The sequence below is a fragment of the Zonotrichia leucophrys genome, chromosome 5 (genome assembly GCF_028769735.1).
Source record: "Zonotrichia leucophrys gambelii isolate GWCS_2022_RI chromosome 5, RI_Zleu_2.0, whole genome shotgun sequence".
NCBI lineage: Eukaryota > Metazoa > Chordata > Aves > Passeriformes > Passerellidae > Zonotrichia > Zonotrichia leucophrys.
The window spans coordinates 34205802-34222670 of record NC_088175.1 but is presented as its reverse complement, the minus strand read 5'-3'; the positions used below and the strand labels follow the sequence as shown (position 1 = coordinate 34222670).

General features: G+C 38.5%; 1 protein-coding gene across 1 annotated transcript in view; it reads left to right on the top strand.

Moving 5' to 3' along the window:
• Positions 1–6224: 6224 nt before the first annotated feature.
• MYBPC3 (myosin binding protein C3) overlaps positions 6225–16869 on the top strand; it is a 60651-nt gene continuing 50006 nt past the window's right edge. The window contains exons 1-2 of the mRNA XM_064713831.1: positions 6225–6270; positions 15076–15342. Of these exons, the coding sequence (XP_064569901.1) occupies positions 6246–6270; positions 15076–15342 (292 nt within the window). The 5' untranslated portion in view covers positions 6225–6245. The remainder of the gene's footprint in view (positions 6271–15075; positions 15343–16869) is intronic.

Sequence of the window (16869 nt, the reverse complement as noted above, 5' to 3'; positions counted from 1 at the left end):
AAAGGTCAGGGGGGGTTATTATTTGGAGAGATGACCCATGATTAGGACAAGTTCATCGGAACATTTTGCAGCCCACTGCTCTTAGAGATCATCAATCCTCTTTCAAAGCAAATGTTCATACTTCAACTGGATATTCAACTTGTATTTGGCCCTTTGCAGCCTGCTTTAAAAATCAGCTTTATTAGCCACTGAGTGGTTCTTAATCAATTCTTTTGGAAAGATTATTCAGGAAACAACCAGTGAGCAAAATTCAAAATACTGAACTGCGCTTACAATGTAGTAGACTCCCTCTAGCTGTACATCAGAGGCATCAAAGTTAGAAAAACTGCACTGGCTATACAGATAATATGCTTATAATAATTTACAGTGGTAGCATGTATTTTTAAATTCTACTCAGTCAAAGAGAGTTTTAGACATTTCTAGATGTAAGCTACTACTCACCTGAACCAGACAGAACTGCAGATAAAGGTGTTTTTATTTATTTTCTGCCTGAAAGCCCACATTTATTGAGTCCTCCAAACTTCCTAAAAAATGGATATACACACATCCCAATATATCTGATGGAGGTTTTTGGTCTCCTCCTTCATGAAATTTTATCTCTATACCCTCATTTCAAGATTCACACACTGACAGAATCTTACAATCCATGTTTGTCTTCACTTATGACTACAACACGGCTTAGGCTCTGTACATTGCCAGGATTCTTTTCCTCAGTAAGCCTTTTGTCTTAGTTTATTTGTATCACATAATCTCTTTGACTTCCTTCCATTTCTTTCTACTTTTTTCCTCCCTCATTTAGACCTCCACACAACAAAATTCTCTTCATTATCATCGAGCTTAATTCAAACTATATTGACAGCTTCATAACTAGTACATATACCACATGACAGTTCAATTCAGTGTATTTTTACTGTTATTCAAAATTTTCCCTGTACTGTAGCTGCACATTGTAAATTCACAGCAGTGTCTTTATTGCTGATGGCAACACAATGAGCATTTTTCCTTTGAGAATGCCATGAACAGTATGTTCTCAATGGAAATCCCACACTTATGTATTTAAAAGGTATGGATTATGGATAGAAAAGACTATGGTATGACACAGACTGTGGTACCAAATCCAAGATTTTGCATTTATTTCTAATTTATTTGGTGGGTTACCTTGCTATCTTGCCACCTTTTCTTCTTCTAAGAAACACTCAAATGAGATTTACATAGTTTTGCATACCCATATATTTAAAACACTAAACATGTAGTGCCGGTAATAAAAATGCTACTGTAATGAAGCCACTTATATATTACAGTTAAGTAGATAAAGAGCTTGCTCTTTAAAGAAACTGTGACAGTAGCTAAAACTTCACCAAATTTCACCTTTCTTCTCTAAAAAATTTGCACATTGCAATTCAGTTGGCTCAGCTGAGCCTGTGCTATTAGAGAGGTCTGTATATAAACCAAATAATCAGTCCTATTCCAAGAGCTGGGGAATGTGAATGTCCTCCAGAGAGCATGGAAACAGCAGTAGGCTGAGATGTTCTTTCTCATTTCCTCACTCATAACTCACCCGTGTCTGCCTTAGCTGAACACCTCACATCAGCACGCAGAGGAACCTGGGTTGGAAGGGATGTTTGGAGGTCACCCCATCCAAACCCCTACTCAAAGCAGGCCTATTAGATCAGGTTTTTCAGGGCAACTTTCTTTCCATTCTGTGTTTCTTTCCATTCTCTCCACTCATCCAGCCACATCCTCCTTCATGCCTTAGGTTCCCCACAGGGTTGCTTTTTGCTACTGGGGAGTCAAAGCAGTACGTGAGAATGAGCAGAGCAGTCTATGGACAGCAGGGGAATGAGGATGTGGTGGAGCAGATAAGGGTTAGCAGGAGGTGGAGGAGGAGAAAGAAGGGTGGGAGGAGGTATTGGGGAGACCAAGGTTATGCAAAGGATTGGGGAAGCGGCTTTGTGGTAGGAAGGAATGCAGTTTCTGCGCCTTAAGGGCTCCCTCTGAGCTTCTGTTTTAACTACCCAGCAGCAGAGCAGCAGTGCTTTAGGTATAAGAAGCCCTTTGACCACTGGTGCCTCTGTGCAGAATGCTTCAATTCCTCTGCCTTATGCAAAGTGAAGAATGTTTGGGTGCTGAGCTGGGCATTTGCGTATACAAATCAGTTTGGGTTCTTTTAGATTTACCGATGTTTCTGAGTTTTGGGTGTCTGCTTTCAGAAACATAATTTTAGATTTCTTCTCTAGATATTCCCTCTTCCCTTTTTTCCCACTCACCCACACTGTGCTTTCCTTTCTCTGCTAACCAGAGCTACCAATTCCCAGCTCTTCGGTCAGCTTTTCTCCATACCTAAATTCAGCCAGTAGATGCCTCCATATTTAGTAGATTACAACTGCTTTATTCTCAGTGTCCCTTTTCAACTTTTGCCCAGCTAGTTCATTGCTTCCTCTCAGGCCAACTTTTCTCACAAGTGCCTCCAGTCAGCTTCTCTTTATGTGAATGGTTCTCAGTTCCAAATTATTTGTTCAGCCATTTATAGTTGTTCCATCCCACATCCTCTTACAGTTTCAGTCTTATCACCAGTTCTCTTCCCTTCGCCCCATTTCTATTCCAGCTCCACATCTAATATTCTTGTCCTTCACTAATCTGTTTTAAATCCCTCCCATATTACATAGAAAAACCAATTTTCTCCCCCCATCCACGCCCTTCAATCACACATTTTTATTTCCTCCTCCCACTCAAATTGGTGTGATCCCTTCCCTCTCAGAAGTACCAACTATTTGCCCCCCCAACCCTGCTGGTTCTCCCCTTTATTTTGATATGTCTGAGGGAGATAATATTTGGAGCACAGGACACAAAGGCTGTTTGCTTTTACTTTAGGTGTCTGGATTAAGTCCAAGTCCCACATTAGCCCTGACATAAATGCATAAAAAACTCTGCTGAGCCCTGCACTGGACCTAAATGACCCAAAAAAATCTTCTTCAGAGGATGAAATGTAGAAAGTTCTCACTGAGCATATGGAGACTGCATTTTTCCCCATAGTCTAGAATATGCAGTAACTCAGGTTGTTTAGCGTGAAGTCAGTTAAAAGAACATCCCTGAAATGAAAGCAAGCTGCTGTCAAATATACAGAAAGAACTCAAGTATGGAGTGCAAAGGGTAGGGATACAAAATGGTTGTGCAGAGGAAAGCTCAAATAAGCATTACCCAAATCTCCTAAATCCCTGTAAACTCAAGTTCTGTCAGAAAGGTCAAGTGGCTTTGCACTGTACACACCAGCACTGTGATTCAAAAACTCAAAGGAAACAGTGAGGATTAGACTGGATATTGGGAATAGATTCTTCACCCAGAGGGTGGGTGGGCGCTAGAACAGAACTTAGAGGAAAGTCACAGCAGGAACCTGCCACAGTTCAAGGAATGTTTGGACAATGCCCTCAGGGACCTGGTGTGGGTACTGGGGCTGTCCTGTGCAAAGTCAGGAGCTGGATTTGATGAACCTTGTGGATCCCTTCCAGCTCAGGATATTCCATGATTCTATGAGCACTTCAGTGGATGAGTCCTGCTGGGCCTGTGCTCTGCACTGAGCCACCTCAGCTGTCCCACCATTCCCACCAGCAAATCTGCAGCCACTGAGGAAATTTTACTGCCTTGTCCTCAGAAACAGAGCCACTGAGGAGGTGGTAATTTGATGACACAAAACAAAAGGCAGAGAAACAAATAAACAGAAATAGAGACAAGAAATTAAATGGCATGACAGAAACTACCAGGAAAAGAAGTCCAAAATAGAAAAGTAATATATAGACTTTCTGTCTGGATACCAAAATTTGAGCAGAGTCACAAGCACCCAAACACATAGATTTTTAATAAGAAGTTGTGTAGTCTTTTTAGAAGGAGGTGCTGTTAACTTTGGCTATTAATAATAAATTCTTGGTTTTCTCTGTATAAGCCATGGTGCAGCTATCCAAAATTGCACAGCATGTCATGGCAGGGCACCAATTTCTGTCATTTTTGAACTTGATTTTGAATTATGTGGTGAAAGACACTGTCTGAAGCACAGAGCAATAATTTCAGAGTAATTCTTCTGACAAGGGAGAATTTTCCCTCTCACTCACTTTTTAAGCACAGGCCCTGAGACATTTATTACATGTTGCTTCACTGTTATTGTACATTAGTTTCATTTGAACACAGGAGAAACTTCACACACTTGCTAAACAATTATCTAGCATTGCAGTGCACTACAAAGTAGTTATCACAATCAACTGTGTAGTTTTGGGTCAGGGTAGCCCTTGAAATTATACATTTCATTTGCATAGCAGTTTTGCTATTAAAAGTAGTCAAATAATATAATGTAATGTAATGTAATATAGAAAATGCTAGAAAAAGTTTACTATTACAACAATGCTGCCACCTGGTAACCCAATGCGTAATAGCAGACAAAACATTCATTTTTCCCAGTCTTGAACATAGCAATATATTTGAAATATTACTTTAAATAACATTAAAAGTCACAAAATCTGCCAAGTTTTTATTGGGTTAGGATCATTTCCCTGTACCAGATTAAATAGCTGTGTTTCATTTTGGGGAAGAAGTGAGACCTAAGCCCTTTGAAAGGTTTCAAGGCAAAGCAAATAGCCAAAGGAAATTTCTTGACTCCCAGTGAAATATCACAGGCACAGGATAGTAGCCAAATACATATCATGGTAACTTGTGCTCCACTAGAAACCAGGCAATGGAAATTAAACACAGGCGGCATCCTGCCCATCTCCCTCACTCATCCATTAAAAATTGCTTCAAGGGAAGGGGAGGAGGTGTTTGGCCCCAAATCAGGAGAAGTATCAGCTGTGATTCTTGCATCAGCCTGCTGAGAGAGTTAGATGTGAAAGACAGACACAGAGTACAGTGACTGATGAGCTGCTTGCACACTGGTCTATTCTGAACTCCATCCCAAAATATTAAATCATTTAAAAATAAGGTTTTTTACAGGAGAGTAAAGCTGGGGGGGGAAAGTGGAAACCACACCTTTTTTCTTTTTTTTTTTTTTAATTATTTTGTCAATACAAGTGGTGGCTAAAATATGCTCAATGTTTGGCCTCCAGAGTTTTTTGGTAAAGCTTAAAACTCAAAATTGATAAACCATCATGATAATAAAAGAATGATTGTCCACAGTTACTATTTTGCCCTATATGAATATGCTAAATAATATGCATATGAATATGCAAAATCTTAATATATATATTTTTGTATATATTTTTTACTATATATATATTATATTTTTTCATATATATATATATATATATATATATATATATATAATTTTTTTCCTATATTTTGCTAAATATAGGAATAAATAAGAAGCAATGATTGGAGCATGAAATGGCCATACAAGAATAATTTTCTAGTGAGATTTTCCCCCAGATCTTTTCTACATGATTAAGCAAAATTGAAACTTCTAGTGGCATAAAACAGAACCTTGTAACTATTTTTAAAATGATATTTAAAAGAAGAAGAAAAAAAACTTGCTAGTTATCAAGAAACGTATGCTGTGGATCTAGTGGGTGGATGGGGAGGGAGGACTAAAACTATTTAAGTAGTGTCATGCTTTCTACTTGTGACTGCAAATGTCAGTATTGTGTAAGTGTCTCTGCAAAAGAAAGTTCTTTCCTTAAAGTTCACAGTTAGTTCTACAAATACAGTCTTCGGTTGAAAAGCTAAAAAAAGAAACAAGAAAACCAGTTTGTGAGGGGCTGTTTAGCTCTGACCCATTTATGACAAAAACAAAACCTGAAATAAGTGGTAAGAATATAAGCAAATGCACACTTAGAGTAAGCAGGAACCAGCACACAGGAGATGTAACCCTCAGATCTAGTTTGCTGCATGTGCTGTAAACATGGCAGTGCTGGAATGCTCCATGCAGTACATGCCTGGAGCCAGAAAACGCTCTGCAGGCATGTGCAGCATCACACTGTGCTCTGGTTTATAGCACCAGAGCAGTGGTAGCCAGCCTTGGGTGGCCTGAGCTCCCTGGCTCCTGGAACCGGGCTATATTTATCCCAGCTGATGTAGCCTGTCAAGTGCCCTGCTGCTGATAAGGTGCCGTAGCCGACAACAGGGGGGGATCAAGGGGGAGGAGCAGGATGGGGGCTTCCATCCCGTGGGGCTTTAGGGGGTCTCAAAAGCCCTGCAGTCCCATTCCTGTGTGATTCATACCCTGCCTTCTAGATACAGCTGGGAGCTCCACCAGAAACAAAGGGAGGATGCCAGAGCCCGTAAAGAAAACAGGTAAGGATCATAACTGAGACAAAACTGAGAACAGCCTGACAGGGAAAGTGTGAGTAGATTATGTATGCTAGAGAAATTAGATGCCTCAAAGGAAAAAAAAATAAATAGGGAAAAAAAATTATTAAGTTATAAATGTAAGAGATACTGAGTGATCTTGAAGAGAAATCACTAACTGCTTTGATAACCCTCAGCCACAGAATTTTCTCAAGAGACTTTGGATAAGGAAAAAATAGAGGTGAAACCATTTAATTCTCAGATGCGCTTAATTTCTCATTTCCTTTCCTAGTCACCTTTAGGACTCTGAAAAAAAAATAAAGTCTTGTAGTCTCTCTCTTGGACAGCTAAATAGTATAATCACTCCTGCTTTTACTTTGGGTTTGGGTTTTTTCCCCCTGACAATTTGTAGAAGTATTATTGGCAAAATTTGATGGTATGTATTGTGAATGAAATCTCTGTGAAAATGAAAGCAAACAGAGCCTGGTCAGAGTTTATTCTTTCTGTTTCTTTCAACCACTGAAATAGAACTCTAGGAAAAAAAGGCAAAATTGTACTGTGAAGAACACATGGCAATTTCTTTTCCTTTTCCTCCTTCATCCTTTCCCCTTGAGCCAGATGATAACTAGCCTTTTTCAGGAAGCCAAGGTCACAGGGCCACAGAGAAAAATGCCAGGAAACTATTTCAAACTTATGAATGTTTTAATTAAAAATCTTCAAATAAGGAATCACTCAGATGCTGCCCACATAGAGGAGGCCTAGAATGGGGTGCAAGGTGCAATGAATTTGGCGTTGTAGGAGGAAGAGAGCCTGGGAAGAAAAGGAAAAGGCAGCTAACTTAGGACACCTGCAGAGGAAGATGCCTCAGGAGCACTTTGCATCCACAAGTTTGGAAAAAAAAGCTGACAGAAGCTGAACTTATGATTGTTTGTCAAGCGTGAACATGCTCAATAGTCAGGCCTGGAGAAATTTGTACTAAATCTGGGATTCTCCACTTTAGAGCTGTCACTTCATTGATGCCAGTGCACATCCAGAATCACCACAACCTGAATGTACAGTACAAGGTGCACATGTTTTTAGAAATGTGCAGTTTCCAGAGTTAGCCAGTGCCAGCTGTGGAGACTTATTAATAATGGCCTTTGTGCTTTGCAAAGGCCTGAGCAGGATTGGTCTGCTCTTAGTTTGGCCACTGAGACAATCTCCTATTGTCACAATAACAAAAGGAGAACTTGCTAAGAACCTTCATTTGACCAAAATACTTGAAATCAGCCACTACCAGAGGCAGACCCATTACACACCCAGAGGCTCCCCCATTACCACCTGCCAAGCATCAAAGCATGGTTAACTCCAACAAGATTCTTTGTGTTCCCTCTGTGTGATAACCCTAAAGCAACAGTGGTGTCAGCAATCCTTACATTGTATTACAAATATAACATCAATCATTTCATATTCACCAGGCTGCCTTTTCTAATGAGTGTAGATTTGTATATAAAAAAGAAATATATATTAGATCCTGTAATTGTAGACAAAAACTTGAAAATATAAGCTGCAAAGTTTCAGTCATCACCTCAAAAATGAGAAAATCATACTTATATTCTGGTTTTAAAGTCACGCGATTTTTATGTTTTATTGAAATGTTTAATTGTTGTGAATGCAGACAAAAAGAAATACAACAGAGTAGGCAAAATTTGACAGTGACACCTTGCATTGTGACTTCTGATTTCTAATTGTTTAACTGCCTTTAAATTAACATTTCCATTCTCCGTGGGGGAGAGGCAATGTCTCTGTTTGTGAATATGCCCGGTTTTGCTGGCTAATGGTGAAGAGAAATTCTATCCCAACTTATTTCTCCAGAGAAATCTAACAGGTGTCTAACATCACTAGTCCTACACAGTTCTTATGAACAAACCAGACCAAACACTGGGATTATCACAGCAGGGGGAGGAAAAGCTCTTGTTACACACTCTGACTGAGACAGAACCAGTCACATGCCCCACAACTTTTAGAGAGGATCTTCTCAGTCTCCCAGGAGACACTAATCCCTTTGGTTTTCTATTTCATGTTGTTTATACAGTTCAAGCCATTTCAAGATGGGATAATGCTGAGCACCATCTCGGGAGGGCCAAATAACCATTGGGCAATTCATACTTGGATAAATCACAATTCCTGCCTTTCACACACCATGTAGCCACATTACTGAAGAGCCCAAAGAAGTCCCTAGTCTGTACTACTGAAATTTGTGCATCTGGTGTATAGGCACAAGAAAATTCTTCATGTCAAAGAATGATCAGAGATACTCTGCTTATATCTGCTGTTTTAACAGGGCTTTTAACATGTAAAAAGAAATTAACAACAACAACCAAAAAACACCCAAAAACCACCCAAATAAACAAAAAACCCCATCCACCAACCCCCCCCTCGCAAAATCCCACCAAAAGACCAAAATAATTGTATAAACCATTAAACTTAAAATGGTGTGGTGAATTAGATTTTCCAACAGACATTCTTTCACTTTCAAATGCCCAACTAAAATACTTCAGGATAAAGCACTTCCCTACTTATTTCAAGAATGACAAAAGAACTGTCCTAACCTTCTAGAAAATCCACAAGAGAAACAGAATTTATAAGACCTGTAAGAGTTTTGTATGAGAGCAAACAATCAAACTTTGAAAAGCACCACTCTTTGCAGGTTTCTGTTGCAGAAACTTTATGTTTTTATCCCTTTGATTTAAACATTTCATAGTGTATCTATGTTCAAAAGATCACTATTTTGAAAATTTTGATCATTTTTTTGTTCTGAAAATTCAGAAATGTTAAAAAAACCCCAACCATTTCCCTAAAAATATTTTATGACATCAGGAGGAAATAGTTGACTTTTTAAACACCAAATTTAGTAGATAAATGGGACTTAATGGGAAGTATGTGCTTATTATAGCTGGGAAAGGAGAAGTCTATATTACTCACCTTCTCTGAAGATCAGTCAGCTTTTACTCACATATTTTATAGATTGAGGAGTCAAGATTTTGCAGTTCTGATTAGGAAATTTCATCAAAAATTTACAAATAACTTGTAAGTAAACAGAGGTTTCAATACTACTAAAAATAACAATTATAATAATAATAATAATTGCATAATGAAGAGTAAACCACATAATTTTAGCTTGAATATGAGATCATTCTTTCACATTTGCAAGCACCTAGCAGAACAAAGTACTGCAACAAACTTCTATGCACCACAGGAATGCAGAAAAAAACCTAAATTCATACAGACATAGTTTCCTCTTGTGCAAGTTAAGATTCAAACCAAGCTGAACATTATTATGCCCCTTTTACAGCAAGTGGGATGGATGCATGGAGAGAGAGGTGACTGATTAGTGAAACTATTCCTCGCCCGTTGCTCATGCTGCAGGAATTTGCAATCTCAGCTGCTGAAGTAGGCAAGGAATGATAAGATTGAGTCTTTCAATAGCTTCTGGATCATGGAATGATTAAGCTTGTAATTGCAAGAAGCCACTTAGGTCCTGACTGAGGAATGTGCAGCATCTTTATATAGTTCCTCAGAAAGGAATTTACAAGCTCCATTACTGAACTCTGCTTATCCTCAGTTGGGCTTTTAACTCAATGGAAGAGCAAATGACATAGAAGCAAAACTAGATGCCAAGAGCATGCAAAAGTCAATTTTCAACATGAAGTCTTAACAAATTAAAGAATTCCAAAAGCTAATACTGCTTTTGTAATATTATTTAAATATATTGACCAATACATATTTTAACATCCTCTGAAGTACAGAGAACGTGCAATAAGATAACTCAGCTTTGTGGGAGAAACCTGTGATTATTTTCTCTAATTTCACTCATCACAACTTTCTGTTGTAGTTTCTAGCAGCTGCATTCAACCAGATACATTAGATTCTCCTCAAGAATTTATACGTTTAACAGGTTTTATTTCAGAAAGGAAGAAATATAATCTGAAAATGTCATCTAACACATATTCTCCTCTACCACTCTGTGTAGAAAACACATTTCTTGCTCACTTTCATTTCACATAGTTCACACATACTTTGAAATTCTAGTATTTCAGGAATAGGCTTTCAGCTGATGCTTGTGACTCTAAGCCAGATTATTTAGAGAATGTTGCTGGCAAATGAAATTCTTTTGGTAATTTGAACATTATTTTACTGTACACCTTACCTCCATTTTTTCTGACAATAATGAATTAAGAATTGCTCTTCTAGCTTCTAATAATAATTTTTATTCTTATTAGAGATACAACAGTACTTGGCAGCTACCTACTAACAATTTAATGCTGTACAAAGACAACAGAAAAACAGTCTCTGCCTGAAAACACTCATAAAATAAAAGTCCAGTAAACAGATTGATAGCTCAACAAGAGAGCAAAGGAAATAATTTTTAGTGTAATAGATAGAGACCCTGGTAGTAGCTTATCCATTTATTGGGGTTTGCATAGGAGAGTATGAAAAAGACTTGAATCATAATAGTAAACTTGTTTGATGATGGATGTTAGAAAGACATTGCTCCAAAGCAGGTCAGAAAGTAAAGGAGAAAGCATGAAGGTGCTAGTGTCAAGATTTAATAAAAGGCAGCAGAATGAAGGCAGACTAAATTTGTTATTTTATTTAGGTGACTATTATGGAAAATTAGTTTTGGAACTCAAATTATTTTATTCTAGTTTAACTTGGTGCAAAGCAAATGTATTTTTTTTTCTTCATCCTCCTGACTGAAAGACCTACCAGTAAATTTTAAAAATTCAATCTGGTCATAGATCTCCAAACAAAGGTTTTTATTACTGACCAGTTAAGCTGAAACTTGTGTAACAAATACAGTGTATGGCTGATGTTACCTCTCCAGGTGTTTCAAGAGTTTTAGAGGATACAAATTCTGGTAGCTGCAGCCTTAACCACCAAAAAGTTTCTGCAAGATAACTGCAGACCACATACAGCTGCTTCCTCTTCTGCCTGGGGTAAAATCTGCTGGTTTATGTTACTCAGAAATTATGTGAGTGTGTTTGCATTATGGAAGCTAGAAGTGATTAGGAAGGCCTGGGTTATGAGAGGTGAAGTGTTGAAAAATGGGTTAGTGCAAAGTGGCCCTAGGCTCATTTTCTTTTATTAGCTTCATGTTCCTCTTCTCTCCCTTCATTAAATCCCCACAGCAACACCAACCCCATCCCCAATAAACACACAGAGCACCTTCAACACTTTCTCTCTTCATCAGCCCTGGTAACTCACATGGCCCTCTGCTCTCTCCAGAAGTGCCATGGTGTGCTAGTGCTACTGTCACTTTTCTGTCCCCCTGTGTGGCTGGGTTACACAATACCAGGAATCAGAGAGGTAACACAGTGAGCAGCAGAGGACATCAGCTGCCCCAGCCCTATGGCTCCCAACTCATGGGCACCTGCAGTCTGGATAAACACAGGACAGCGGCTGAGATCTGTCAGTGGCTGACAGACACACCCCACAACATCACACAGGACGTGTCACAGTCATTGGGTTTTCCACTGCCTCATGGTGGTGGTCACATTCAAGAGTGTTTAGAGTATGGGATGCATATATCGAACTCAGAGGGATGTATCTGGGTAGAAGCCAAACATTGCAGTGAGAGAGATTGTCAGATGGGGAATGGCAGAAGTGTGTTTCTCAGGACAGACCAGAAGTTTTGGATGGTGTTGTTTAGGAGTATTCCTAATGGGGAAATACCTGAATTACATTGGTGTAACTGCATGAGAAAAAACCTCTGGTCAACTTGGATTTATTTACATGTTAGTTAAAGTGGCAGCCACAATGAAGGGGTGGGGAATAACTGAACCCTTTAACCTCTGAAGCAGCCCCTTTTCTTCCCCAAAAGGAAAAAATACAGTATTCTCTTCAGATGCTTCTTCAGCAATCTCTCTTCTGCAGCAAAGTAATTTCCTGTAAAATCTCCAGGCCTACATCTTTAGTTTTCCTTTGCAAAAAGAGCAGTGAAAGATGAAAGAAAAGCTGGGTAGAGAGAAGGCACTCCGGACACTGCCCCTGACTGCATCGCAACCACAGGAAAAATACTCATTTAAAACCTGAGCCTCCTTTACCAGTGAAAAAGTGGGTGCACAGCAGCTGCTCTTGAGGGCCTCTGTTTTCATGGGAGATTTTGGGCTTTTCCAATTCTGTACTTACCAGAAAAATTCACAATCATTTAAGTTGGAACTAAAGTGTCTTTTGGCAGGAAAGATGGGAGGGAATAAAAGGAGTCTTACATATAAACTTCTGCACATGTGTTTAGATTTCCTAAAGCCAGAAATGTTGTGTAGTGGTAGAGATTTCTCACTGTGTTCTCACCAACAATTTTGTTCTTGTTGAGTCATCTACAAAACAAATGTAAGAAACCTAATCACTTCACAGGGTGTGCAGCAGATCACAGAGTTACTTGCAAGTATGCGTGTCATGAAACCCTGACACTGTAGGCTGGAACCTTTACAAATCACTTTGCTGTTAGGTAATTAATATATTTATAGGTTCTTTTGTGCTTAAATAGAAGAGTGATGATAATAGCACTCAAAGACTGAAAACATGCCTCTTTGCTGCTTTGTCTGTAGAATCATAGGAGCCAGCCAGCCAGTAGAGAGTGGCTCCCAAACTGACCTGTCTCCCCACTGTGCAGCAGCCTGGCACCTTCACAGGCCTTTGGAATCCTGCATGTCCTGCCTGCTGTGTATAGGCACTCTCCTGCAGTTATTCAGGATACACTGCACCTGTATAGGCACTCTCCTGCAGTTATTCAGGATACACTGCACCAACGCACACCCTGCTGTGGCATTTACAGAAGTGCAGGACGGTATCTAAAGGTGTGCAGCTGGTAACAGGCAGCACGCTGTAGGACACTACAGTACAAAGTCCTGTATTCTACAAAGCACTAAATTTTTAAGGAACTATTGCACCAGATTAGAAAAAAAAACTTCAATTATAAACATGCAGGAACATTCCACTGCCAGGGGAAATTTTCCACACTTTTAACAGGGAAGGAAACCATGCAGAAGAATAAAACAGGAGGTTTTTCAAGGCTTTTCTAGAGTCATTGAAAACTAAAATTATGTTTTCATCAGAAATATTAAAAGGGGGAGGAAGAAAAAGAAATTTAAAATATGTAATTTTGGTTTCTATATAATGAAGAAAAGCAAAATTCAATCTTTACTAAATTCTAAAAGTGTTTGTAGTTCATATTTTAACTGATGCCTAAGAAGGTTCAAATCCTTTGCAAAACAATGCAAGAAGCATGAATTGTGTTATGGCTAAAGACCATGAAATCTTTGCAGAGGTAACTCCACTAAGGTCAACTAAATTATGCAGTCTGAAGACATGCTACAGGAGTAGAGATTTTATAAAAATAATAGGTGGTATTTTTAATAATATACCATTTAGATGAACTTAAGCACCTGTTTGAACATGAATATAAGCTTTCTCTTTTAAAACATTTTCATGCCATGTTTCTTTCATTTTTATAAAGCAGAACTAAAAGTTCAAAGCTAATTATAACCGTTGTTGTGTTGTATGGAGGAGTTCCTGTGGCTGCCAGAGGAGTAGAGCCATAGACAATTTGCCACAGAGGTGACTGATAAAATTAGATGTGATGAAATGACTAGTATTTTATAAAATGTAGTTATACAGGGGTGAGTCAATAGCAAGATGACAGAATGATGCGCAAAAAAACATGCAGTGTATGAATCAGAATGTTAATTGCTGGTATTTTTACACATCAACATAGCTCATGGCAATTAGCAAATGATAACAGATTTCATTAAGACAAAAAACACGAACATGAAATGAAAAACTCGGTTCCAAATAAAGATGAAGAAATATAAATAAATAAATAAATCAGGTTAAAGAAATTAGTAAAACAAGTTACTTTACTAAAACCAAGTCTTGAGAGAGATTAGGATACCCATGGATGAAAATCATGATACATTATTTGTTTACAGTTCCCTATCTGCTGTGCTACTTTGATTGCACGTGAAGTAAAACATCGTTTGGTTTACACTTGTTCACCCTATATGTTAATAATGTCATTAATTCTCCTTATAAGCTTCCCAAGCGTTTCTCGACACATTGTGGAAATATTTTAATCTACACCTTGAAAGTAATTGTTGTAGAGTGTCATGTAGGAAAGTACTTCAACTTTTAATGCTGAAGTAAACTTCTGAATACAAACAACAATTTATACCCTTATAGCTGGAATGAAAGGCTCATCATAGGAATGTGAATTCCTTTCCACTAAAGCCTTCATCAGTCAAAACAGAAGGACTAAAGATGAACCATTAATTCCTTGTGGTCTATTAGGGCACAAGTTACTGCACAAAGTGCAGTGTTTTTGAAAAACCAATCCTGATCCTCTGTAATAACTGTATTAAGCAGCAGGACAAAATTAATAATTCTAGATGAAAGTGCATGGCAAATTAATGCAGACAGCTAGATATGTAAGAATATATTCTATGCCATCTTGTTGTCTAACAAAACATTCGCTTATGAAAAACCAGAGCTCAATATGGGGAAAAAGAAAGAGGAAGACAGAAAGTGAGGTGATTTTGCTCTCCATTTCACTTTATTTCATGACAATGTAGAGGAGATAAGACATCCCAGTGAGACACAGAACCTGATAAACTCAAAGACAATTCCACAACTTCTCTGGGGAGTGTTGTAATTTATAACTTGCATGGGCAGATGGGAGAGAAAGGAGGCAGCTGCTGCAGCCACAACAGCTGACTATACCAGATATGCCACAACTGCAAAACAGATTTCAGTGAGCCCTCTCTCTTTTTTTAGTTTCTGCATTTACCAAGAAGCCAAAGACAACAGAGGTGACAGCCGGAAACACAGCTGTGTTTGAAGCAGAGACAGAAAAATCTGGCATCAAGGTGAAATGGCAGCGAGCTGGCACAGAAATTACTGAAAGTGAAAAATATGTCATCAAGACAGAAGGCAACAAGCATTCACTGACAATCAATAACGTAGGAAAAGAAGATGATGTGACATATGCTGTAATAGCTGGAAGTTCCAAGGTCAAATTTGAACTCAAGGTCAAGGAACCAGGTACATCATTTCCTATGCAATTCTGGTTTAATCAGTATTTCTAGTCCCACATGCAACATTCACAAATAAAGCCCATGGAAATTAGCCTATATAAACACTCTAAAATGTCTCTACCAGCAATACATCTGTTTTGCCCAATTATTTGAAGCTGCTAATTCATATTAAGCTGAGGAATACATTTCCAGTGGCTAAGACACCTCTTTCCAGGTGTCAGAAGTCCACAGAGAAGAGATCATAGGGGAAATGTCAATGTACATCTTCAGAATTCTGCCAGGCTTTTACACTTAACTACTGAAAAGCAAAGCAAAGCTAATCTAACCCTCACCCTGAACGAAACTGAAATGCTTGATCTTAGGACCAAAATTTTCTTATAATTATTTAATTTAAATATAAAATTGTAACAATTGACAAAACACAAGTTATCCTGTAATGTTTCTAGAAGCTCATACATTCCCCAAAATTGTCTCAAAAATCTCCTGCTACCAAAAATGTGTATTTCAAGAGGGGCTTGAATATGAAGAGTAGCCTTTGTATTATTATGTACCTCCCATTATTACTACCTTTGTACACATTAAAAGACCAGTTACATGGAATTTTCAAAAACTTTCCCAGGCTTTTCCTGGGAATAAATTTAAAGAGTCAAACTCCCTGGAATTTTCTCATGAAAAAATATCTGAAGACGCTTAGGATAGATGAAATCACTCATTTTTGGAAACATTTTGACCTTCCAGATCCCTTTTTCCCCTCCAAAATTGCATCCATTTACCACTTCTGGTATTTGACTTTTTGATTTTCAACTTGGTGAAAAGCCTCAAACTCAGATTGTTTATATCACTTCCTTTTCTTTGCTATCACTGTTTGTTTTAGCAACATGATGGGACCTTGTGAGACCTTATGGTCAGCTGAAAATAAATAGAGGAATATTTAACATGCTTCAAGATGTCCTGTTCCATATGCAAAGACAGGGCATGACAGATTATGTGTGAGGGAAAATCCTGGTATGGATTAGGGCAACTTGACAGCTGTCAGAGCATGCAGAAATATGGTCCTGCTATCTCATCCTGAAAGGAAACTAGGCCATATAGTACTCATCATATTTTCCTCATTGTCTTTCAGGTTAGTTCCATGCAGAGGCTGCTATAGGCAGAAAACTTGCAAATAATGCTATGGAGCACAGTGGAGTGTGTAATGTCACAGAGTAACTGGATTGTCCATTATTATTTGGAAGCAGCTCCACTACCTACAGAGAAAAAAATATCTTTCTGCAACTGATCTATTTCAAGAAATTCTACCTCCCTCCATCTGCTCCAGTTGCTCACTCCTACTCCATTTTCAGACAATTCTGTCTTCTCCATTGTGCCAAATGCATTTGCCTAAATTTGTCTCTGAGGTCATGGTTTAATTGAGAGGATACAAACTTCCATAGGCCAGGGGAAGACATTACAGATGGATTTATAAAATGCTTTCTCCATATTGCTTACTAGCAGTGTTTAGAGCTTTTTCCAAGCTGCCCACAACAATAGGCTT